At 39.1% G+C, this 25,253-nt stretch overlaps 1 protein-coding gene across 2 annotated transcripts; it reads left to right on the forward strand.

Moving 5' to 3' along the window:
* Window positions 1-3,761: 3,761 nt before the first annotated feature.
* On the forward strand, window positions 3,762-22,722 carry OPRK1 (opioid receptor kappa 1). 2 transcript variants are annotated; one of them, XM_063419613.1, is made up of 3 exons: window positions 3,762-4,021; window positions 17,229-17,581; window positions 22,112-22,722. In XM_063419613.1, exons 1-3 carry the CDS (start codon window positions 3,762-3,764, stop codon window positions 22,642-22,644), a joined length of 1,146 nt encoding a protein of 381 aa, XP_063275683.1. In that variant the 3' UTR covers window positions 22,645-22,722. The 2 variants fall into 2 exon arrangements, with proteins under 2 accessions (XP_063275683.1, XP_063275690.1); XM_063419620.1 differs by having other exon boundaries at window positions 3,789-4,021; window positions 17,229-17,585; window positions 22,122-22,722.
* The last annotated feature ends 2,531 nt before the right edge of the window (window positions 22,723-25,253 follow it).

Here is a 25,253-nt window from a genome sequence, read left to right on the forward strand (position 1 = left end):
AGGGGAGGGGAAACACGTGGTCAGCTCAGGTAAGCCGGAGCCCCCGGGGGGGGGGGAGAAGAGAAGGGACAGGACTGGAACTGAGCTGCCCCGTCCAGGATGGAGGGGTGGAAAACTGTGGAAGTGCCTTCTGTGTGTGCTCACCCCCTCCTCCCCCCCAAACTCCGGGAAAAAGTGCCGAGCCACGTGGGGGTTTGCGGAGCCTGGGAGTGCCTGTGTCTGCACCCTGCTGAGAAGAAACTGTTAACCCTTGCTTGGCAGAAAGAAACTTTTCTTAGACATTGATTCTCATGACTGGTGGTTTTCAGAGAGAGGGAAGCGGCCTGGGACCGAGATGATAAAGCATGATTAGAAGGAACTCGATGGAAGAATGAGAGGAGTAGCCTTGGAGCTGGACTTTTCTTGCATAATGTCAGCCATGGACTGAACTTGAGTCTCTTTTGAACATAAACTGCATTTTTGGGTGGATACAGCTGCCCTTGCTTTTGCTACAGTGACTGGCACTTGAAGAGTTAGAGCGAGCAGAGAAGAGAGGGGGAGGGTGAGGTGGTGCCCTCTGCCCTCAGGGCAGACCTGCTCCTGGAACCCCGGCCCCTGGGTAAAAAGGGGAGAGCTCGGCATGCAGCATCCTTAAAAAGCCCTGTATGTAGTTGTGGCCTATGAGACAGCGGTGAGAGCGCTGGACATAAGAAAAAGAGAGTGTCACCTTAGCAGACTTCTCCGGGCGGTGCTATGGGTGACATGGAAACACATAAGGAGTAGACCCGTGTTTTCTGAAGAACAGTCTGTGGTGAGAGAGGGACTCCTCTCTCCCTTGCTGAATTGAAGATTAGTTTGTTTTTGAGTAGTGATTGTTTAATCTAAAACCCAAGAGTTGGTCTTTGAAGAGTGATGGGTGAGGAGGTAGAAACTGGGAGAAGAAATGTTCTAAGAAGTTTTTATTTCTGTCCCTGTTCTTATGTAATTAATAAAGTTTTGGTGGGTTTTTTTTGTTTTCAAGATTTAAGCCTGCTCTGCTCTGTTCCTGATCACATCCCACAGGAGTTGTTAGAGAAAAAACATATATTCATAGGTGCACTAACATCTGGCCAGTGCTAACCCATGACAGACACTCATAAACGAAGAGCATCAGGCAACTTAAACATTGCCTCTGGCTCAACCTGTAATTTGCAGTGTTGTGGTCAAACTCCACCTCATTCCAGCCCCATGTACTTACAGTGCAAACTCCATGAAGGACCAGTGACTGTGAGCACATCTTTTTTGTGGTAATTCTAGGATACATGGAGAGTTTCAGCACAGAATTTAGCTAGAGAATGAGAGCAGCTTATTGTCCAACTATTTGTGCTTGAAAAAGCTTTAAGTCTGCTTTTTATCTTACTTTTTTGTATCATTTGTGCTGTAGATTTACTCAGAGCAATAATAGGTTTTCTTCCCCATACAGAAGTTTTGGATCCACCTGTAGCAATTGCAGTGACAAAGGATTGCTCCTAAGAGCTAAATTATCCATGAGTGCTGAAACATTGCTATCTTAAATCTGTCCAGTACATTTTAATTGCAGAATGTGGAAAATTCTTGGGAAGATGCTAATAAGAAGTTGAAAATTGTCAGTAAAATTATTTATGAGAAGATACAGCAAGAGTAGTTCCCAGAAGTACATGGGCAGGAGACCATGGATTACAGAGGTTAAAAACAGAACTGGAGTACATTTTATGTTAGGATATACTTCATCTTCAAAAAATGATGACTTCTCAGGTTTGCATCCCTGTCTCATTGACATTTGTCACACATTTATTATTTTGCATTTTTATCCATTGCCATTAAATGAGAAAGTTTCAGACAGCTCTGTTCCCAGGATCATGATCAGTTACTGGAGTTCTGGAGAAAAAAGTGGCCAGAGTCAAAGCCACTACAAAATTTGAGCAGGCTTCTTCCTCTAAAAGAAGGGGTTCTGACCTTTTAAGCCTCCTACATGACTTCTCACTCAGCGTTATCATGATTTAGTCTCTTGATTATAGGTTTAGAAAAAAATGGTTTAGAATAGGAAATTCATTTGTATCACAGACACTCAACAGGAGGAGCATGAAGTAAAGTTTCAAGATTGGAAAAGCTTGAAGGAAACTCACAGTCTGTCTCTTTCTCCAGAGACGGGTTTTCCTGCTGCACACTTTGAGATGCAGCCAATCTGGCTGTTCCCAGCCTCTTCTGAAAGAGTAAGAATGACTCAGGGTCTTGCCTCTTCTCTCCCAATTTTCCATTTAGAGAGGGTTCTGGTGGGGATTTCAAGGTCTGTGTGCAAGTTAAAGGATACTTGAACATATGTATTGGTGCCTTGCCAACTCCTGCTTGAGGGAGCATGTTAGGGATAAGTTCTGAGGAATGTGTTTTCTGTACACACCACCTCCCTTTTTCTGGCTGCAGCTGGAGAATGGAGTGCTACAGGGATTTCTGGGCTTCTCACATGCTGTGGGACAGCTTCAAAAATCTGTATGGTAATTAGGGGGCCCCTCTTTTTTTTAGTAGCCAACTTCTGACTTTGGAGTTGCAGGTGCAAAGGAACAGGGGCACAGATACCCAGTGAGAGATGTTTTGGACACACAGATGTGAAGCTGAGGCACACAGGAGCTGATGGGCCAGGAAAGGCATCTAAATTTAAAATTCCACTTTTATTCAGTGTTTACTTGTCTGAAATCCTGTGGGATTCAATAAGGCAAAGAGGATTTTTTTTCTTGAGGCCTGGGAGTGCAGGGGCATTGAGGAAAGACAGCTTGGAAAAGTGTATTAAAATAAGCATTCATTCATAACAGAACTTATTTCTTGCTTTTCTTTTTAATTTATCTGCATCTCAGTGTTTAGAAAGAAGTCATGTGAGCTTCTGAGCTGCGGGGACAGAGACAGTGGAGAACGTGTGCATCAGTGCAGAGTGCTGCTGGAGCCCTGGCAGAGCCAGAGGGAGGCAGAGGGAGCCTGAGAGAGAAAGGAGAAGTGGTGGGAGCTGGAACAGCAGCAGCTGCTGCTGCACGGTGCAGCTCATGCCTCGGAACGGGCTCTGCTGCCAGCACGCCTCTCTCAGGGCTCAGGTGCCGCACATTCAAAAGTCCTAGTAGTCAGTGGCACTTCCAGGAGCCAAGCACAGCGGCTTTATTCTTTCTTTTTCCTGCAAACAGCACCTGTTTGAGGACTCCACTCCTTTTCCTGGACTGAAAGGTATTTTTTATCATTAATGTGTCTTTTCTATGAAAGCAGGTATGGAATCGGGAAAAAATAACTCAGGGCAGAGTGTTAAATCAGGTGTGCAGAGAGGTGGTGGGTTTCTTTGTCTCCTTCCCCTTTATTGCAGAGTTAAGGCAATGAGGAGCCCCTGTTAGGATAGAGTTTGACTTAAAATATGAAAGATGGGAAAGACAGGGTTAAAGTGTGGGGGTGGATCTGAGCCATTCCCATCTGGTTTGATTCACTGTGCAGCCTTTGAAAGTGGAGAAAAACTTTCCTTGTGCACTTGGAGAAACAGCATTACATAGCAAGATGCAAAACTTGCAATCATTTAATATGAATGCAATTTGCTTAAATCTCTGCTCAGCAAATTACAGTTCCCATCACAGCAGAGCTCCCCTTAACACATATGAGTTTCAGAGGTCTTAATGTTCCGTGGCTGTGAAAATACTTCTGTTTCTTTCTCTCTCTTCCCTCTTTGCAGCAGACTTCCCTCCTGGTGTGTGCATCCTCCTCCTGGTCTTGCTCCTGCCTGTGGTGACTGTACCCCCATGGATGCCCCCATACAGATTTTCCGTGAGGAGCCAGACTCCACCTGCTCCCCAGGGCCCTGCCGGCCCCCCAGCACCAGCAGCAGCTGGCCCCCGGGCTGGGCAGACTATGAGAGCAATGCCACTGGGGGCTTTGGGGACGGCCAGCACAACCACACCAGCATCTCCCCCGCCATTCCCATCATCATCACTGCTGTCTACTCAGTGGTCTTCGTTGTCGGCTTGGTGGGGAACTCCCTGGTCATGTTTGTCATAGTAAGGTAAGAGGGTTTGGGTACTGCTTGGAAGAGGCGCAAAAGACTGTCTCTGAATTTGGCAGAGTGGGAGAGTGGGTGGGTTGTGGAAGCTCTACCGTGAAGAACTGGAAAAAAGCAACTGAAATGACCCAAACCTTGTCAGTCGCAGTGGTTTGCCTGGAGCTGTGTTAGAGGCAGAAGGGACAAGCTGGTTAAATGTGATAAATCCTGAAGTCTGAGGGAGAGCGCTTCGTGCCTGGAGCTGTGTTCATTGGCTGCCCTCTAGGGATGAGACGCTGCTGGCGTCCGAGGGAAAAAGCTCGAGTGAGAGAAGGAAACTTCTACAGGACAGCTTTTATTTCCACTGTGAGGAGACCCCGAGGGACAGCTTATGTGTCCAGTCATGTGGACACTGCTGCCTTGGCACCCAATGTTTTGTTTAACAAGGAGGGAAAGCCAGGGAATGATAAAGATGGGAGGAATGGCTTAATGTAAGCGAGGGATATTTTTTCTCTGTTTAACAGTCTTTAACTCCAGTTGCTGGTGTTGGATTGAGGAAAGCAGAGAAGGTGCTGAAATATCTTTTCCATTGTTTTTAAGGAAAGAGGAGAAAGCTCTGTGTTAGTGAAGGTTTCAAATTGAACCACTCAGTTAAATGCACCGACACTTATGCTTGCAATTACACTTGTGTATTGGTGTATATTTTAGCTTGCATGGTGCTTCTTCTCTCTCTTCCCATTTGCATCTATAGGCATGATTGGACAGTACTGTTCAGCAGGGTGATAATAAGCAATCCAGGGCACTGAAATCATGCAACTTTTTGACCCTTTCTCCCCAGCCCATTTGAATTCTGATAAAGTTTCAGGCAAAAAAAAAATCCAAGAACTGTGGAGTGTTCATTGCTCCAGTGAATCAGCTTGGACATGGAAAAAATTAAGGTGTTGGAAGGTATTCTCTTTTGTAAAGCAGGCATGATAAGGGTCAAGCAATTGCAGGATGATGAAGTAGCTGTCCCACTTGATATAAGGGGGAGTTATGAGAACCACTGAAGTTGTTAAGGTATTTCAAAAAGATGGGTTATAATCAGGTCAATACTCTTGAATAATGAAAATAAAATTCAATTTACTACTCAGTGCAATAAAGAAAGATAGCTGTGGCCAGTTTAGAAAATGTGGTTGTCTCTAGTTCTGTGATCTTGTGATTTTTATACCCCTGCATGCTCTTTTGCCCTTCATTCAGAGTAGAGGTTTAATTTCATTTTGTGTTTCTCCTTCAAGGAAAAAGACTCCATACTTAACAGTCCCACACCTGCAAAAGCACAGGTTTTCTAAGCCACCATCTGTAACAAAGATAACTGATTAACTGGCCTGGGCAGTGGAAATAAATCCAAACTTAGCCCTAGAGGTTTGCATTATTTGCAAATAGAGGTTTGATTATACTGGTGCATATATATTTGCTTTTTTCTCTCTTTCTGCTACCCTCTTAAGACTATTTTTGTAAGGCTGTATTGCTCAGTTTCCTTCTAGGTCCTACATTAGCCTTTCCATTAATTTTCTCTTGGACCATCTCTTAATTACATGGTTAAAAAGAAAGACAAAACTGCCATTGGTATTTTTTTTATTATCCTTCTCTTCTAAGTTTTCTGTGTGGCAAATGCTTTAAACTCTGATAGAATCATTAGCTGAAATGCAGGCATATACAAGCCAACAGTTTAAAATATTTCTTATGGTCCTGAAATATTTCAAATGTTTGTGTAAGAGGTTTATGTTCTTCATTTTTGTCCAAACCTCTCATCTCCCTCCATTTTTTTTCCTTACATATCTCGTGATTGTGTCTCAGGGTGGATTTTAATGACCCATGAACAATGCACCCTGCAGTGACATCCGTTTGTGAGAGAAGATGGTAAGGGGGAGGCAGATCCTGTCCCCCAATCATCCCACAATACCCCTCCTCCAGCTGCCACAGCTCTAAAGTGAGATGAGGATATACTGTGGCTCTTTTTTACTTTCCAGCTGAGTACAGGGGTTGCCTGAGACCTTTTGCTGCCATTTTTCAACTCTGAATTCCAGTTATGCTCTCCTCCTCCTAACCCCATCTGGACAGGCAGGCATGACTCCTTCTCTTTGTTCATTTAAACATCTAATATTGTTAGAACAGTTCAGTTGGAATTGTTATAATAATCATCTAGTCCAACTGCCTGACACTCCAGGCCTGTCACTGGGTCACTTTTTGGGTGACCAAAAAAAACCTCCCTTGTGTTCTGAGACTTTCAGTCAAAGTGTTGAAGTGTCAAAACTGTGGTAGATTTAGGAGACTCCAGAATCTTGAGATGCCTCAGAAGCAGGGTCAAATTCAGCCACAGCCTGTGGTATAGGCAGCTCTTGGACAATTCCTTGCTTTAAGACCACTGCAGGACTGCTTTTGTTACTTCTACATAAGGGCTGCTAGAGAAGCTCATGGACACCAGTGAGCCAGCATCTCAGCAGCTTGTGCATAAAGGGCTGGGTGAATGGAATCTCTTACAGGTCTGGTGGGGTGTTTCTCTGCTGAGAGGGAAAATTCAGTTTCCCCAAAGGAAAAAATAACAGCAGAATGACACTTCAATCACATGTACAGACAGAAAAGTGGCTGAGTTTGATACAGCTCCTGTGAGGAGAGGTTTGTGTTGAAGTCTGACTGGGAATGGTCCTTTAGTACAGCATCAACAGCATGGCCTCTTAAACCATTTGTCAGGAGACCTGGATTCTTCTCTTGGTTTTATTATCAGGCTTCAACACTTGTGCTGATGAGGTAACTTCATGGTTTCCTCACACAGAAAATAGAGATGCTGGCATTCACTGTCTTTAAACACGCAGCAACAATTAGATTTAGAAGCCAAAGTCTAACCATGAAGAGCAAGACCAGGTCTGTTGTAAACACCCTGTGCTCCTCAGACACATGTAGAGTGGTCATTTTTAATGTGCAGAAAAAGCTCTGTGTTGAGTATACACTGGACTGGCACTCTGTTCCTGCCCATGGCAGTTGGCTCTCCTAGCGTGGGTGGCGTGCAGGAGCTGTCCCTGTTTGGATCAGCTGTGCAGCTTGTGCACCATCCCAAGGGCTCTGCTGTCAGCTGGGAGGATGGACAGCCCATGCTGAGCCGTAGTACAGGGATGTAACGCTGTCCTGTGGCTGCTGATTTCCTGGGGAGAGAGTAAGAGAAAGAGGGCACCACATTACCTCTTGTACTGGTGGGAAATACAGGCACTGTGTGGGAAGCACAGTCCTCCCCTGTGAGGGAGGAGGAGAAGCATGAATGACATGGGTTTGCAGATACCAGGTAAAGTTATCTGACCTCACCTGGGGAAAGTCCTACAGCTGTGGGGTTCTTGGCAATACCAGAATCTACCTCCACCCCAAACCTTTTATTTTGAGGTTAGCCTTTCCTCTATGGTCTCAGAAGATATTTCTGGAGGTAAAATAGCTGGCTAAAGAAACCACCTATTTGTCCTTGGAAGCAAAAAGGTTTTTTGCTCCATTCCTCTTCTCCCATGACTTCTTTTCTTTAAAATTTAGAGCTGGCTGTAAGCAAAACGATAGTTTCTTGTGACAGGTGCAGGGAAGAAAATCTCCTGACTGAAGACGGATTTGCACTTATCAAAATCATAAAAGTACTCTGATAAAACTCTGGGAGATGATCCCTCTTACCCTCTCCAGATAGACTTTTCCTATGTATTTATCTCACCCTCATTGTTCCTGAAGTAATTTACTGAGACCAGCTTATATCAACAGAATCCCAAAGAGCCAGTCCTACATTTCTTTTAAAATTATCTTTCAAGCTTCCAGTAAACTGAATAATTTTCTACGAATTTTTCTGAATAGTTTCTAAGAATTTTTAAGAAGAGGGTGTGTTACAGATATGCAGATCGATTCTGAAAAGAGAAACCTTATAATCCTCTGCTTAGTCTAATGTTGAAGAAAATTGTTTAACCAGTAATACATTTTTGTTTTTATGCTCATTGAACTGAAAAGTATTTTAGATAACAGGAAGAGTGTATTAAGAAATGTCATATAAAACTGACTCCTTTCCAGATTGTTTTAAAAATTTCTTTATCATTCATTCCAAACAAGAATGAAAATATATTTTTTAAAAGTACATAACAATTAAATTGATTCAGTACATCAGTTTAAATTAATAATAGATTTTGATACCATCAAAAGATCATTGTTAAATTACTTTAAATTATTGTCCTAATTTTATTAAACTATATTTGGAAAGAATATAATTCTGAAGGGAAAATTTAAGCTCCAGAAGAGTCGACCTAACTGAATTACTTGTTCCCTATTGCTGGCAGTTTTTATGATTTCATTCTTTTATGCAATCAAGGGTTTGGCTGCTAAAGGCAAAGGGTGAACTGTACTATACTTTATGAAGTTTAGGACTTTTAACCTTTCCTTTGCTAATCAAAAATCTAACAGCATACTACTACCAGAAGAGAGGCATCAAATGGATTGATAGCAATTCATCACGGATTTCAAAGAGCATTTAGCCTTACCTCGCTGAATGGAGGTAATTTTGATCAGCTCTGCAGCATTAGTTCAAACGTGACATAATTTCTGTCACAACTTTGAAGACTGATCATAGCCAAAAGCTTTTACAGATGGCACGAAGAACAAGGCAACAGGAAACATGAAAGAAGACAGGCTTATAAAAGAGTATTGATAGTTTGATAACACAGACCATTTAAACAAAATGTTACTATTTCTAATACTTTAAAAACCCAGCTAGACAGTGACTAAGTGAGACCTGGGATTTCTAAGCTGACAAGAAACCCAACTCATGGTCATGCTGTGATAAGAAAAGCTGATACTGAAAACAGGCAGGGAGAACAGAGGAAAGGCTTGAAAGAAATATTTACTACAGATAGTATTAAAGAGAGGCTATAGCTTACAGTGAGCAATGTGTTTGGCTTCTGAAAAGTAATTTGATACCCGTCCAGACATTTCTGCTGTGCTAACAGCCAGGTAATCATTTAGTTCAGAGAAAGGCACAACTGGAATCAGTGCCTGGAAACAAGATGAACTACAGAGAACCTTTTTGAACTGGAAGAAAGTGAAAACTTAGAAGAACTTTGCAGTTTGGCTGCTAGCAAGGCACAAAGCTTGAGATAACTTCCCTGTTGTCAGATGGCAGAGTGGTGGGTGTGATCATGATCCTGGAGGAAGCTCAGGGAGGCTGCACAGTGAGGAGATGATGCTGGGGAGGGCAGACTGGCTAAGCCCTTCTGGTGAAGAGGACAAAATGAGGGAAGAGTGGGGACCTTTCATTTCGTTTGGGTTGGGTTTTTTTGGGTTTTTTTTGGGGTTTTTTTTTGTTTTTTTTTTTCTTCTGAGAGAGGATTTTGAATTTGCTGAAAGGATGTTGTAAAAGGAAATTCTTAACTGGGTGATTTGGACTCCTGGGACACATTAAGGACAAGGGAAGATAATCTTCCTGTCTTGCCCACTCTCACTGTCTAAACTGTGGTTAATTTGTCCCTTAAGTTAGATTCTCTGAAACAGATGGGTTTCCAAGAAGAGTTTTGATTCCAGTTATATATTTCTTTCTGAAGAAAAAACATCCAGCTACACTTACCTTCCAGGAAGTATACTTCAGGTCTCCATTTTGGTCCTCCCATCTCTAAATATCAGATAATTCTCACAAAGTGAAGAATCTGTGCTCTTCTCTTTAAGGAAGACTTTGTGCTTTGCTTATTGCTATCTTCTTTTGTGAATTTAGAGAGATACAAGGAAAAGGCAGTAAGAATATAATTTTGTCTACAGATAGGCATGAGTGCACAAACTGCACAGATGCAACAAGGATATTGGAATAGGGATGTCTGACCATGCTGGCATTCTACAAAATGTAAAATAGATATAAATAAAGAATATGTAAAGGTGCACAACACTTTTTTAAACAAAGTACACAAAAATGAAATTGATTTAAGATAGTGGTTGCAATTCATACTAGATTTTGATGACATCAAAATATTACTTGTTAATTTGCTTTAAATTGACATGGTTCTATTTGGAAATTCTCATGCCAGGCTGTGAATTAGCTTTGAAATTTATTTCTCCCAAAGCCAGAGGGTTCAGGTCTCATAGGATTCACCTTCCAATCCTTATGGAAGTTAAAATTAATTTTGTTTTTGTAGTTTGTTGTTTTCAGTTTTGAGACATTATTTGCAATGAAATCTGTGCTCTCTGCATGAGTATGAGAAGACAATTTTCTTCAGTGTTTGAATTTCTGCAAATTCATGTTTTCAAGCTTTGTGTTTTCTCCATTTTTTATATCAATGCAACTTTGTAACATGCAGCTGCTCATCTCTGCTCCAAAATGCATTAAGAGTGAATGTCTGGAGTTCCCAAATTTAGCTGTGCTGCATGAGGAGCACAGAGGATTTTATATTTCTTAAATGCACTTCCCACTGCATTGTTGGTAATCCAGCCACTGTGGCTACTGTCGGGCAACTGGCAAAAGCCTCCTTGAGTAGTGACAGATGAGAAGCTGCACAGTAGGATTAGTTCAGACAATCTTTTCAATTCATTTAGTGTTCACACTCAGATGATGGACTGCATCAGGACCTACTGTTAGACTCACCTTTCAGAATGCCTGGTTTGTTTAAGTGTGCAGGAGAAGAACATTCTCATCATGGAAGCTACAAGTTCTGTTCTTCTGTTGACTGTGACTTCAAGTTTCCTGCATCTCATTTGAGTCATCTCCTTTGGGAATGTGTTCAGCTGGTCTGTGCTGTGGGCTTCCCTGAGGCAGCTGAGGAAAACAGATAAATGGGAGGAGTCCAGAGAAAGTCTCCCAGCTGCCTCCTAAGAGGGACTGATGACCTCTCCCTGAGCTGGTTCTTTACTGATATATGCATTTGCTGTCTTACCACATAATCCTATACTTGTTATAGAGTTAAGTCCCTTGTCTCCCATTAAACCTTATTACAGGAGTGTTGACCAGAGATTTGGGTCTCTACATTTCCAAGTGTATAGCTGTCTTTATAAAACACTCCCAGTTGTGTCAGTTGTTATTCATCCCTGTGACAAAATGGAGACCAGGTGCATTTGGGAGGAAGAGTGATACCCATACTCCAACACTCCCAAGTGAGTGGTTTCTGAGCTCTTTCCTTTTTTTCTGTCCTGTGGAAACATCCATGGGAAGCAAAATTTCAATAACAGTTGTCTGCTTCCAACAAGGAAAGAAAGATCCTGAGAAATCTTTTCCTGGAGCTATTATCCCTGTTTCCTTGAGCAATGAGATTTGTTCTCCTTGATAAGCACTCTGTCCTACTCCATTCCATCTCCCACAAGCCAATGGGGAAGCACATTGCCAAGAGAGCTCATGTCCTTTATTTAAAACAAACAAACAAACAAACAAAAAAACAACTTTGAAGGAAAAAATAATAACAGGCAAGTTGGATGTTACCATAGACAGAGATTCAATGTTCACTACAGAAATGCATTTGTGACAAGTAAAAAGGATTAAGGATGGTCTATGTAACCCCCTGGGAACTCCATGGCGTGACTGGTCATGGGGAAACATCTGCAGCAGCATGAAGTTTTTCAAGAGATAGAATAAGTTGCATAACAAGGTCAGTATTCATCTCTACTTATCAATAGAGAGCAAAAAATCTGGTACATAGTCCAAGCTAATTGTCCAGGCTCTTTCATAATATTATTAGACATAATGGTTTTAGATGAAGTACCAATTCAGTGAAATTCTGCATTCTCACTGATTTAAGCCACAGTGAATCACAGCACCTTGACCTCTGACCTCTCCTGTCAAAGTCATGGAAGCAAAAATTTCACAGTACTTTTTCCCTAGCATTTTATAGTTTCTTCAAAGAGAAGCTCTTGAGCTCCCATAAAAAAATATTAAAAGCCTTTATCATAGAAGGAGAAAAATTAATTCATTTTTGTTAGGTAGTGTGAATTTTCTTCCACATTGACCACGGCATACTTAGACTTGAACTAATTCAGAGCCTGGTTCTTTAGCTCAGGAAAAAACCCGAAACTTCCATATCCAATCTAAATCTACAAGATCTTGTTCAGGCTCAGTTTATGGCTGCTGCAGAGAAGAAACGATAGTGGAAAATTGTAAGAGTTTTAACTATATCTTTTGACATTCATGAGTTAGCTGTCTGGGGGGAGAATAAAAGACAAAATTATGCTTTTCTTTTTTGAGCTGCTTTAAAATTGGTATCTTTAGATGCTTATTAGTAAAGAGAATTCCACTTTACAATATAATTTTGTAGACAACGATTTTTTGTTGTCCTAAAACATTTGATGATTAAGAAAGGCAACCATTAAATATGTGTAGTAGTAATGTTTTCCTTTATTTAAAGTGTCATCTGAGGTCCTCTACAGCTAAAATGTGGTAATTTAAAATGTGGTAATATCATACAACCCAATACAAACATGGAAACTAGAGCATATTAATTTTTATATTCTTTAAATGACCTTAGGCTTCATTTCATACTGGCATAAGATTTTACATTAGATTAAAAATATCCAAGAGAGAGCTGAGCCATCCTTTCGACGTGGTATGGTTTTGGAATAGATCACCCTGGGTTGTGTTTTTGTTTTTTTCTTTCTATTCTAACACAGTGTTATAGTGAGTGTACTCAGAATACAGCCTTGAGATTTAGAGCTTTCCTGACTAAGCTTTTCAGCTGCTTGATCTCCGTACACTTCAGTCAGAGGAACCTAGTGGAACAGAGCCTGCATCCTGTTGATAGGTGTTTTTGCAATTTGCTTTAGATGTGCTTTAGCTTTAATTTTCATTCACTTACCCAGATATCTGTGAAAAATCTATGCTTGCTATTCCTCATTGTATTTTATGCTTTTGTACTTCCCCTCTGCAACTGGAGAATGTTGCAGTATATTTCTTAGTTTTGCTCCCTTCCCCATCCCTCATTTCACACTGCAGGGAACATTTCATTACTTAATCCTATTACAGTTACATGAAAGAGTTTGACCAGAGTTTCTTTCTCACTTTTTATCAGCTTTTCTGAGGTTACAGCCTACTTTAGAATCACACTTCTCTCCTCTGTTTGAGATAATAACTTTAAGAGCCTCTACTAGCAGATTTTTTTCTGAAAGCCCACCAGATCCTTAGTAGCATGTGTCCCTCTTCTGTTACCACAATTTCATTGATAGCATAGGCTGGAGGTGTGATTTCTTCTTATTTACTGTCATAAAAGCTTGTCTTAAAAGCATGTTCTACTCCAGAGTGTAACAAGTAAAGAACTGGGGAAAGAACAGTAATGATGAGTCAGCTGAGAAAATGGGGAAAATTTCTAGGGGTCAGTCTAAAGTCAAAGAACTTTCCATTTTCAGAAAGTGAAGGATGCTTAATTATTTTGAGAATTTTATTTTTGACATGTAAGTAGACATAATTTAAAACTTGCTCCTTAAAAACTTTCATCATACACCCACCAAAAAAAGAAAAAAAGTGCATCCATATGAAAGTGTTGTGTTTCATCTTGACTATTTTTCAGCAGTTTTGATATATCTTCCAGTTTTTATCCTACAGAGGCTTAAGGCCAACTTATAGCTTTACAAGCAGTCTTGAGATCCACCACCTTAGGTGATCAGAGTTTTTTCTGCAGCTTGAAATTAGATTCTAGCACCTGGTTTAAAAGAGGGACTTTCTATTCCTGTGTAGTATTAGAAATGTTGCCGTTCTCTTAAGAAGTCCCAATATTTAACAAACCATCTTTTAGACAGGGGATTTCCCATGAGCATTTTATACAGCCATGGTTTATAAAATTATAATTGTCTTTGAAACTTGTACCTCAGACACTAAGAAAATGTCAATAATTGCTATTGTGCCACCTAAGCTGCAATTATGTCCAGGTTTAACCTATCTGTCCTGCTAAACTAATTAAAGCAGATAGAAATATTTTAAACTTAAATGAATTCAGATATTTGATCAAGAATGTTAATTTTGCAGAGGAAGACAAGATTCCCTTACACAATCACTGTTTTGCCCTTTTTCAAGTGAATGGAATGTATGGTGAGAAAACCCCAGACCACAAAAAAATATTTCCCTCTATGTTTTGGTGCAATAGAATGAGTTGTAGGGAAGCAGGAAAATCCCTCTTCTTGCAGACTTTATCCCATCTTCTTGCTGGTTGATCAAGAATATTAATTTTTCAAAGGAGGACAAGATTCCCTTACGCAATCACTGTTTTGGCCTTGTTCAAGTGAATGGAGTGTATGGTGAGAAAACCCCATGATTACAAAAAAATATTTCCCTCTATGTTTTGGTGCAATAGAATGAGTTGCAGGGAAGGGAAGCAGGTAAATCCCTCTTCTTGCAGACTTTATCAGGCTCTGCTTGAAAGGGTCTGACAGCAACAGCAGTCACTCCATTACTGTATCTTGACTTTTGATTAAACCTGCAAGCACATACCTTCAGAGGCATGTAGGAATTAAATAATTTTTAGGTGTTTAATTAAAAACATTTGAAGGAGTTTGGATGATTGAGTCCAGATTCTCAAAGGCATTTCTGAATTTTAGAAACTTCTAAATGAATGTAGGATTTTATCTATACTGCATAATAACTTTAAAGGCCAATACCTCATGTATACACAGGCCAATGTTTCCAGGCAAAAGTAATCAAGCTCTTTATTAGTCCTATTTTACAGCACTTCCTTGCTATTCTTCCACTGGAAGGTTAAGGAGGAGAAAAAGGGAAAGGGGTGCTGGAAATATATGGTATTTAGAGTTGTTAATGGCACACACATGAAAGATTTGAATTAAGGTTGCAAGGAATGCGAAATGTGAGATATAAAGACTTTCAGATAATTGCTTTTTCAAGGCTAATAAAACAATCTTAAATAATTTTCCCCAGTTTTCTGATTTTTTTAAAAGGAAAAAAGGTCAAGCTAATTCTTCTATAGTTTGAAAGCAAACTTTCCCTATCCAAACCCTTGGCAAAGTTTTTAAAGATCTACAGAAACAATGATTCAGGAAAATGATTATTTATGTCACCTCTGCATATCAAAGGTCATTACACTTCTTCTGAATGTTCCTGTGTTGAGTTTAGTAACTTGTACTTGACTGAAGAAAACCCTTTGTAAAGCAGCAGACCTTGATTTGCAGGCATCAGTGGATGGAAAAATTACCCCTTTCTCTTTCCCCATAATAATCACCTTTGCTGTTAGGAAACAGCTCTTGTTGTTTCCAAGCTGAATTTGTCTCTCTTAAGAGTTTTGTTCTAGTTATGCTTTTCTGTGTAGTCTGAAAGAACTCTTCAGTACCTGCTGTTTTCTCCCTGTGAAGGTCTTCAGACACTGTAATCAAGTCACCTCTTGGTGCTCTTTTTGATAAATTAAATGTGCTCAGCTCTTTAAGTCCGTCATTTCCTCCCGTCCCTTCATTTATTTTTAGTGCTTTTTATGCAACCATTCCAGCATTCCACAGTCTTTTTTTTTTTTTTACAATATGAGCAAGACAGCACTTCCAAATACCATCAGTGATGTCTGTAGAACTAAAATTGTCCTTTTACTATTCTATTTAATTTAATGGAAATTAGTCCATTTTAGCAGAGAATTTTGAGTGTATAGCGAATTTTTGTTTGGTCTTACAGCTGAGATACACTTGAAGATAGTATTTTTTCGTTTCTTTTTTTTAGCCAGGAGGAAAGTTTTCTGTCTTTTGACATGTCATATTTGCTTTTTTCTGGTCATAAGAAGTTGTATTTGTGTTTGAACAGTGCCTTAAGGGCTATAAGGTGACCTACAGGACAGAATGCCTCCTCTCCTGGAGGGTTCGTTGAGGGGATTGATCTAGTGGGGGACAGAAACCCATCTCTGACTGATGGGTTGTTATGTGGGTGAGAAGGATGTATTCTCTCTTCCCTTTGCTTCAAACCACCATTTGGCTTTATTTCCTTGATAGGTCTTAATTAGAATGTTTTAGAAAAACCAATGCTATTTTTAACATTTCATATTGGTCACAAAATGAAATTCCTGCCCACATTTTACTTAATATCTGATTTACGTATTGGGTACAATTAGACAGCACTGCTCAATTTCTTTTTTAAATATTATTTTATTCTAGATGTCACAGTTTTAAAGGCAAAGAGACACATTGTCCTATGTGTTCATTGGATAAAGTGGTTGAATCTTATAGAACATGTGTTTGTATGTGTGCTAGGTGTGCACATTCTAGTTTGGACACACACTCAAAATATAGGACTGAAGCAGTTTTGAGAAAGTTTAATTAAATCTGATAATAAATTAACAGCAATGAGCAAACAAGTGTTGAGGAGCACTTCAGAAAGCAGTGATAGGTAAGTTCCCATGTCAGCAGGCTCTCCATCAGCCTTTGTGTCCATCACAGAGGGGAAAGCAGTTCTCCACAGGCTGTCTCCCAAAACTGTCATTGGGGCTAAACAAAGCAGGGTGTCATCTCATAAAACAGATCCTATTTTTCTATGTAGGCTGACATTCCTACCAGCTGGACAAAACAAGGGTTTACTTTTGATGAAATTAAAGAATGCAGAAAAAAATACTGCTATGATAGTTTTCTCCCCACTGTAGTATCCTACTTAAACAATAGTGATCTTTTACATTACCAGTCATAAAAGAGAGGACTGGGAAAAGCTGATGATATGAAAGGAGAAAAAATTGGCAAGGAAGGAACAAGGAAGATAAATGACTAAAATGTGTATCAGCTGGCACTGTAGTGAACTCAAGGAAGACAAATATAAGAAGCAATCTGGCCTAGCAGACATAGCAATTAACTTGTTTTCTTACTGGAAAATGGGATAACAGTTGCTTCCACAAACCAAATCCAAAAATCTCATAGTAACTGACACATAGCTATAAGAAAAGGAAAAAAAATAACAACAACAACAAAAAAAAAAACCCATTTTGATCACTTCAAAATTTAACAGTGATATTTTCTTGTAGGGGGATTTGAGAAAATAGAATCGAAATTTGTCTAATTAGATTAAATGTATTCATATACCTGGTTTTCCTGTGGTAAATAGCTCTAGCTGCTAACACATGTGCTGAGAGATGGAATAAAGTGTGTTCACTTTTATCCCAAGGGTCTTGTATTTGTGTGCATTTCTACCACAGATGAGAAAAGACATAAAAGCCCCAACTATGGCAAAGCCTGACTGATAAATTGTTACATATCTGAATGGACATTACCATATCTTGTGGTAATAAAGCCTTGCTTTCTTGTTCTGCAGGTACACAAAGATGAAGACAGCAACCAACATCTACATCTTTAACCTGGCTATGGCAGATGCCCTTGTTACCACGACCATGCCTTTCCAAAGCACCGAGTACTTGATGAACTCCTGGCCCTTTGGCGACGTGCTGTGTAAAATAGTGATTTCTATTGATTATTACAACATGTTTACCAGCATTTTCACACTCACCATGATGAGTGTTGATCGATACATTGCTGTGTGTCACCCTGTGAAGGCTCTGGACTTCCGTACACCTCTCAAAGCAAAGATAATCAACATCTGTATCTGGCTGCTGTCCTCATCTGTTGGTATATCAGCAATAGTCCTTGGAGGCACCAAAGTCAGGGAAGGTGAGTGTGAGCATTCATAATTCAGACTTTTTATTTCTCAACTGGCAATAAATTATAAGTTCAAATATTGATCAAACCTTATTTGTTCCTTCTTCAAATGTACATTTAAATTCCTGACATTTTGAAATATATGCTGGAACATCAGAGTAGAACATATAAATCGTTTAAGCTCAACTGTCCATGCCAAATAAAAGAACAAAATGAACTTTGGAGCACTACCTGTGCTAGAATGAGACCATCAATATTACAAGCAGACAGCAGGGGGAAATTATCAGGAGTTTAATCACAATGGGCAAATCTAGGATCAGTTTAGGCTGAAACTTGAAATGTGGACTTAAGGATTTTTTTGAAGATGACAGTAGTTCTGATGAAGTCCCAGGAGCAGAAACTAGAATTCTTGGGAGTTTACTATCACCAGCCATTTCACAGGATATGAAGGCATGGTGAAGAAAGGAAAAGTCAGTAGCTGGAGTGAGAAAATTAAGATACATTATATATGACAATATCTCAAGATCATAGTTCAAAAAAGATGGGAATTTATACTAAAACCTGGAAAAGCTGAGAATAAGGATTGTCACAGGAAACAGAAATTCAGGCTCTGGCAGGGAAACAGCTCCAAGAACACAAAGTTGATGAAAACTGTATGCAGACCATGTGTAGGTTTTGCTTGAAATTTATATTCCATGAAGGACAGTGGATTTAGCCCCCATAGCTCCTGACTTGTTACCCTGCTATGGGGTTAATCTGATTTTGAGATCTTCCTTGAGAGGGAAGGGGGAGAAGTATTTTCAACACATGTGCTTCATATCCACGGTTGTAAGTGCAGTGCAGAGGCATCTCTGTGTCTTCTAAAGGCTGAGCACTTCTAATGATATCCTTGGGTTGGGGTCATCCCCTTACTGGATGGCTGGATAAAATACAAGGCATTCATTTGGTAGGAGTCTTGTTTGAGATGTAAACAACCTTTTGAAAAATTATTTATAATTTCCTGCCTTTTCTATTTGGAATGGTTTCACTCCTCTTGAGACAAATGTTTACCTAAGGACACTGTTTCATCTGGCAGAGACAATAAATGCTGTATGTTAAGCTGTTTGACACAGACCAGTATGAAAAATCATTTCAGTAACAGCTGCTCAAGGGCTGATAGATTGGCTGAAGATATATAGATTTTTTTCTTGCTGTTAATCTCCTGTTATGTAGGTGGAAAAAAAGTCCTCTGGAAACTCTTCTTTCAGTGCTTTGGGGGATTGCCTGCCCTGGTCTGCAGTGCTGTAACTCTCCTTCCCAGTAAAGTTTTGACAGGCTCTATAAAACAAGGTCTAGCTTGGTAAACATTAACCTCAGGCATAACTGGGAAGAATGTCTTGCAACATCCGAGATCTTAAGGGCCATGGGACATTGGCTCAGACAGGTGTTTGGTAGGAGCATACTCAGCTAACAGAATATTCCTGTCAGTCAATGTCAGCAGCACGTTTAGATCAAGGGGGTCCTCTGAGGCCATCAAATATTCAATGCCTTTCTCATGCCACGCAGAAGGCAGCCCTTCTTTTGAACTTATGAAACAGAGACTGGTAATACAGGACACAGCTGGGCTAAATGAGGCTGGAAATATTGGCAACTGCTTGTCAGCTGCTGCTGTTGCTCTCTGCTTGTCTGCTCTAAGGTCTCTCTTGAGCATTTAGTGTCAATTACCTTGTCTGGTGTGCTCTTGATGCACTGATATCATGCACTGATAAATGCTGAAGTGGAAAGGCGAGGGCGCTGCCTTTGCCTGGCAGCTGGAGCTCAGGCATGAAACTTTATGTTATGTTGGTTAAAACAGTTGCTGTTTATATGCTTCAGGGCCTCTGTTGGATTCACATTTAAGCAACAACTGAACAGCAAATGGAAAGTGATTATACTTGAGGTTCCCTCACCGTGCTCAGTTAATCCATTTTGTTGTCACAGCTCAGAATTGTTCCCAGGTGTGTCCTTTCAGACACATCTTTCCTGCAGAATAAATTTTACATCTGTGTAGATTTTCCTATTCTGGCCTTAATGGAGCTTTTCTTGCTGAAGAATTGTTCAGCTATCGAAAAATAAAGGTATAAAATTAACTATTCATATTGCCAGTAAGTGTATGAAGGGTGTGAAAGTGACACAGTCAATAATATATATCTAATACGTATGTTTCCTAGATACATAGATTAATTTTATTCTTAAATGGTAGTTTATCAAGCACATTATAAAATATATTTACACCAAATATCATATAGAATTCAGTGTTTTTTCCTTAAATACATCAATGTATTTGGAATATTTGGCTTTCAGAGTGGAAAATGTCAGTATGAAATTCTGAAGTTTATGACACAATTTGTAGTTCTGCAACTTTTCAGGCAGCAAAAATAAAATATAAATTGGATTTTATTATGTTCCACTTACAAAGTTCCAGAAAATTAATATGGTATTGTGCATTATGACCAGAATTTCTGTTGATTGTTTCCTATTTGTAAGCTGGGAAAATGGAAATGGATTCCATAAAGTACTTTACTGTGGCATTACATATATCAAGTGCAATACATGAATATTAATGAATTTAGAATAAGATTTTCCATAGAAAGTAAACTGCAATGAGATGCAAGATAATAATTAAGTTTGTATCTGATAATTTGGAATTCTAAAATAACATTGCCAACTATGAATAATAGGAAAATATAGTGAGGATGACCTAATAACTTTGATCAATATGTGAAATTATGTCAGTAGATCTGAAGAGGCTATTTCTTCTGGGACTGAGTTCCAGTGACTAGCTGGATGTGGTCTAGACAAGCTGCCCCTGATCACACTTTATTTTCATACACACATCTGGAGGCAGCTTTACTAATTTAGATAATACAGCTGCATCCTGATTTTATGTCTGCTGCTAAGCAATGATCTACTACAAATAACAATAATTGACAGAAAAATTTCTTTGAAGATGTTTGTTGGCATTTCTAGAATGAAATTAAGTAAAAACAACTATGCTTATGAAAACCTTCATCACAAAGTATTTAGATAAATTCACTGATTGTCAAATCATACCTGTGCAGTCATCTGAGTACCCTGCATCAGCCTTGAAAAATATACCTTTTCCATTTTCAGCTTGCAGAATCATTCATATTATTTAAAGTAAAACCTCAAAATATTTAGTTTTTTAGCTGGAAATGTCTTCTATTAAAGTGTTTCTGTATTCAATATTGTCCCGTAACAACTTTCTGATATCTAACCATGGAAATGTGTGTATGACACTACAATGATAATTTCCTCTCCTAATGGTTTTCCAAAACAAATTCTCTGCAATATCTTTTTGATTTGAAAAGTATTTTTATAGCAGGGAAATAAGGCCTGATTTTTTTACTGATGTGACCTGACAGAGACAGATATGCAAAAGTGATATGCAGGAGTACACTGAATTATTCCACTCTTAGATCTGAATCAATGAAAAACAATACATAATAATTTGTAGAGGAATGACAAACTCAGTGGGGAAAATGATAAAAAATTCAAACAACTTTGCAGGATAAAATCTAAGCTACAATTCAGAGTGAAAAATCCCTGTGTTACCCTGACATTTCTTCAGTAGAGTTGAACTACAGACAGTAGTTGTAAATTTACCCCCTCTTGCCTTTTCATTTATCTTATTGCCTATTTTCCATATGTTTTATAGGCTGGAAGGCTTTGATGAGGTCAGCAAATGAAACCTCAAATATTTCATTCCGTGGCTGCCTCCTGCCAGATGAAATATTTCTGTTAAATACATACAAGTGACAGCCTGTAACTCTGAATCCTGGCATGGCAAAAGGAAAGGGAGTGGGCTGATCTCTGTGGCCCAGATCCTGCAGTCTTTGCACAGGCTGCATTTTCAATGACATGATTTGCAAAAAGAGTAGCTTCCATTTGACTTCACGCACAGATGTATCTTATTTGTTTCTATTTAACAGAAAAGATGAAGTTTCCATGAGTTTTTCTGAATGTAAACATTTATGTGTACTCTATTTGTGCTGTAAAAGGCACATGGGAAAAGATTATTACACAATTATAATATATTGGCAAAATTTTCTAACTATCAAAACCTCCTTCAGCTTCTACCATTCATGTTACCAAAAATCTTTCTCCACCCACAGATGAAAACATGCAGTTTGATAATAATGATGATATTTCTACTTCGCTGAACATGGTACTCAGTCTGGTTTTAAATCTCAGTGAGATTCAAATAGAAACAACGGTACAGATTTTGTTTTTGTGCTCTGCTTTTTTGATCCTCCCATGGGAAGGAAATTTCGTACAATATTTTGCATTTAAAAAAGCTCATAACTCAGTAATTTCTAGAGACAGCTGCATAAAATCAGTTTCAATGGTAACTGAAAGCTTCCTTGGAGTGATTTAATCATAACTCCATTTATTAATATCTCAGTACATGCTAATCACTTTTCCTAGGTTATGCTATGATAACGATATTGTTTAGAATATCTAATAACAAAGCAATTTTCTTCTTGCTTCCTTCATTTTTAGATACTGCTAGCACTGAATGCTCCTTGCAGTTTCCAGACAGAGATTATGTGTGGTGGGACATCTTCATGAAAATCTGTGTCTTTGTCTTTGCGTTTGTTATTCCAGTTCTCATTATAATTGTTTGCTACACTCTGATGATTCTGCGCCTGAAAAGCGTACGGCTTCTCTCCGGGTCTCGAGAGAAGGACCGAAACCTGCGGCGCATCACCAGGTTGGTTCTGGTGGTTGTGGCAGTGTTCATTGTCTGCTGGACTCCCATCCACATCTTCGTGCTGGTTGAGGCCTTAGGGGACGTGTCCCACAGCACTGCTGCCATATCCAGCTATTACTTCTGCATTGCTTTGGGTTACACCAACAGCAGCCTCAATCCAATCCTTTATGCGTTTTTGGATGAAAACTTTAAGAGATGCTTCAAGGACTTCTGCTTCCCCTTCAAGATGAGGATGGACAGGCAGACCACCAGCAGAGTCAGAAACACTGTGCATGACCCAGCTTTCCTGAGGGAAGCAGGTGGGGCAAACAAACCTGTATGACTAGTCGTGGAAATGTCATCTTACTGTCCTCAGGAGAGAGAGGAGTCCAACGACCTAGGGCTGACACAGATTACCACTGCAGTTTGAAGTCCACTCACCCAGACAGACATTTCTGGAATATTTCAGAAATCCCAGCAGTTTGAACTGATGTAAGTTTATTATTGATAAGCTCGGGAAAATAAGCTCAAATTGAAAGGACCTGGATGATGCTCAGGTTTTGGCACTATATCAGTTGTACTTGAGCCAGCACTAAAACACACTTTTGCAGAGTGAAGAGATAGTGTTGCACCAGGTGATTCTAGATATTAATAGTTCTGGTTCTTCTCTTTACAATATGTAACTTTGTAATAAGCAACATTTGGTCATAAAACTGAGCTATATCAGAAACTTCTGCCCCAACAGTGACTGCTTCTAAAGTACGGAGTTTGACAATTTGATCCTCTTTAACAGTGAAGAGTGTTAGGTTTCTGTGAACAGTGCCAGAGCTATAATCAATACTGTCCTCAATTAATATATCTGTAACCCTTGTTTGTGCTGTGAAAATCCAGTTTAAGCATGATCTACCTACACACCAAAGTGATTTTATTGTGTCCATGTATGGTAAAGCCTTTTGGCATTCAAAAATATTGGAATTTAAGGATAATTGTTATCACATGTTTAATCACCCACGTGTAATGTTTTGTATATGTGATTTTCCAAGGTGGTTGTTTCTTTATTGAGTCTGAATAATATAATATGCATTTTCAGAGTGTATATTGAACAAGGCGCTAGAAAACTTCAAATGCTTCACTGCTTACAAAATTGATGAAAATCCGTGTTATATTCATGTTCCTCCATACATTACACGGAGGAAACACTCTCATGTGTAACTTGTTTTTCCTGGATAATGTGTAACCAGACTGAAATAAATATTTGACAAATTAGAACCAAGTGAAGTAGCGCATGAACTACTAACTGGATTGATACAAAGGAAATTAAATATTACTGGATGCTTTAATAGCATTTGAAGGAAAAAGTTCCTGGTTTATTGATGCTGATATATTTTCTTTGATACAGTCCTATGAAGTCAGTAATTGTCTCTGTTTTCCTGTGAAGATGGAGGTGTTCAAGGCACAGCTAAATAAGTTACTAGCTTGTTGAAGGTAAGTTCCAAGGGAAATATAGGTTGGATACTAGAAAAAAGTTTTTTTACAGAAAGGGTAATAAAGTATTGGGGAGGTGATGGATTCACCATCTCTGGATGTGTTTAAGAAAAGACTAGATCTGGCACTTGGTGCCATGGTTTAGTTGAGGTTGGGGCTAGGGTTTGACTTGATGATCCTGGAGGTCCATTCCAACCCAATGATTCTGTGATTCTGTGAAGTTTATGGTAGGACTGAGCCTCACTTCCAGTCTGTAGACTTTTGTCTTCCTGATGTTATATATTATGACTCCCACTACTGCTGCTGCTGAAATTTGGAGGAATGTTCTCATTATCTTCACCCTGAACAGATATCTTCTTGTTAATTTTGTTCTTTATGCAAAAGAAAGAATAAGGTAGGTACCTTCTTTTCATGGCAAATTTTCACAGAAACACAATCTGATTTGGTCCTATCAGACCAAAAATGCTTTATGCACAGCAGTCTAAATAATTTGTTTTTTCTTGGGCTAGCTGGCAGTCCAATTCCTGTGGAAGTGTTTTGGAAATTCAGCCTTCTGTAGGACTTCCATATATTTTATTGTTAATACAGACAGGGATATCAAATATTTTTGATATCAGGTTGATAAATGCTGTTGTTGAAATATTCAAGATAACCCTTTCTGGACTTTCTCTGGAAAGTCTAGCACTTTCTGATTGTTTCTACATGAAGAATGAAATGACGTCAGGATGCTGGCTTTGTCTGGTGAAATGAATGAGGCTCATACAACTGTTGTGTGAGTCTCACTTCCTATTCATTCATTCAGTTTTTTAACAAGCATCCACTTTCTAAATTAAGTCTGGACCTTTAAATGGCCACAAAAAGAGAATGATTAAGGTAAAAGTTGAAAATCCAAGGTATTTATCAAGTTAGAAGCAAGTGAAATGGGAAAGAACTAGAATCTAACGAACTATTTTCATTCAAAATAACCTATGTTCTTGTTCATGACTTACCATTTGCATATGTATGTCTGTGCTTGAATAGAGTTTTTGTTCTACACATTATGTGCAATGTTCTGCATTGTAATGAACAAATCAGTGTTCTTAATTTGCAAAAAGGAGGCTTCCAATAATATTTTTTTTAGGTTGATGTTTTTAAGGAGATCATAATTTCTATCACAGTGGGAGGAAAGTATAACTTCCTAACAATTAAACTTACAAAATGTTATAAGAATGTGTCCTAAAGGTTTATTTCTATCCTGGAATATTAACAGCCAAATTAGTCTGAATGCAGTAGAAAGGTGCCTCGGAAGTTTTCTTGTCAAATTGAACAGCTTACCACACTTCATTGAACAACAGCAGGAAACTGGCCAAGATACCTTTAACACATGAGAAAGTACATTAAAAATGACACTATGGTTTTGCTCACAGAATCTGCCTCTAGGTGATTAAATTCCCATTGAGAAGCAGTTCACTTTCTTTGTAACTCTAA

The sequence above is a fragment of the Prinia subflava genome, chromosome 1 (assembly GCF_021018805.1).
Source record: "Prinia subflava isolate CZ2003 ecotype Zambia chromosome 1, Cam_Psub_1.2, whole genome shotgun sequence".
In the NCBI taxonomy this organism is placed as follows: Eukaryota; Metazoa; Chordata; class Aves; order Passeriformes; family Cisticolidae; genus Prinia; species Prinia subflava.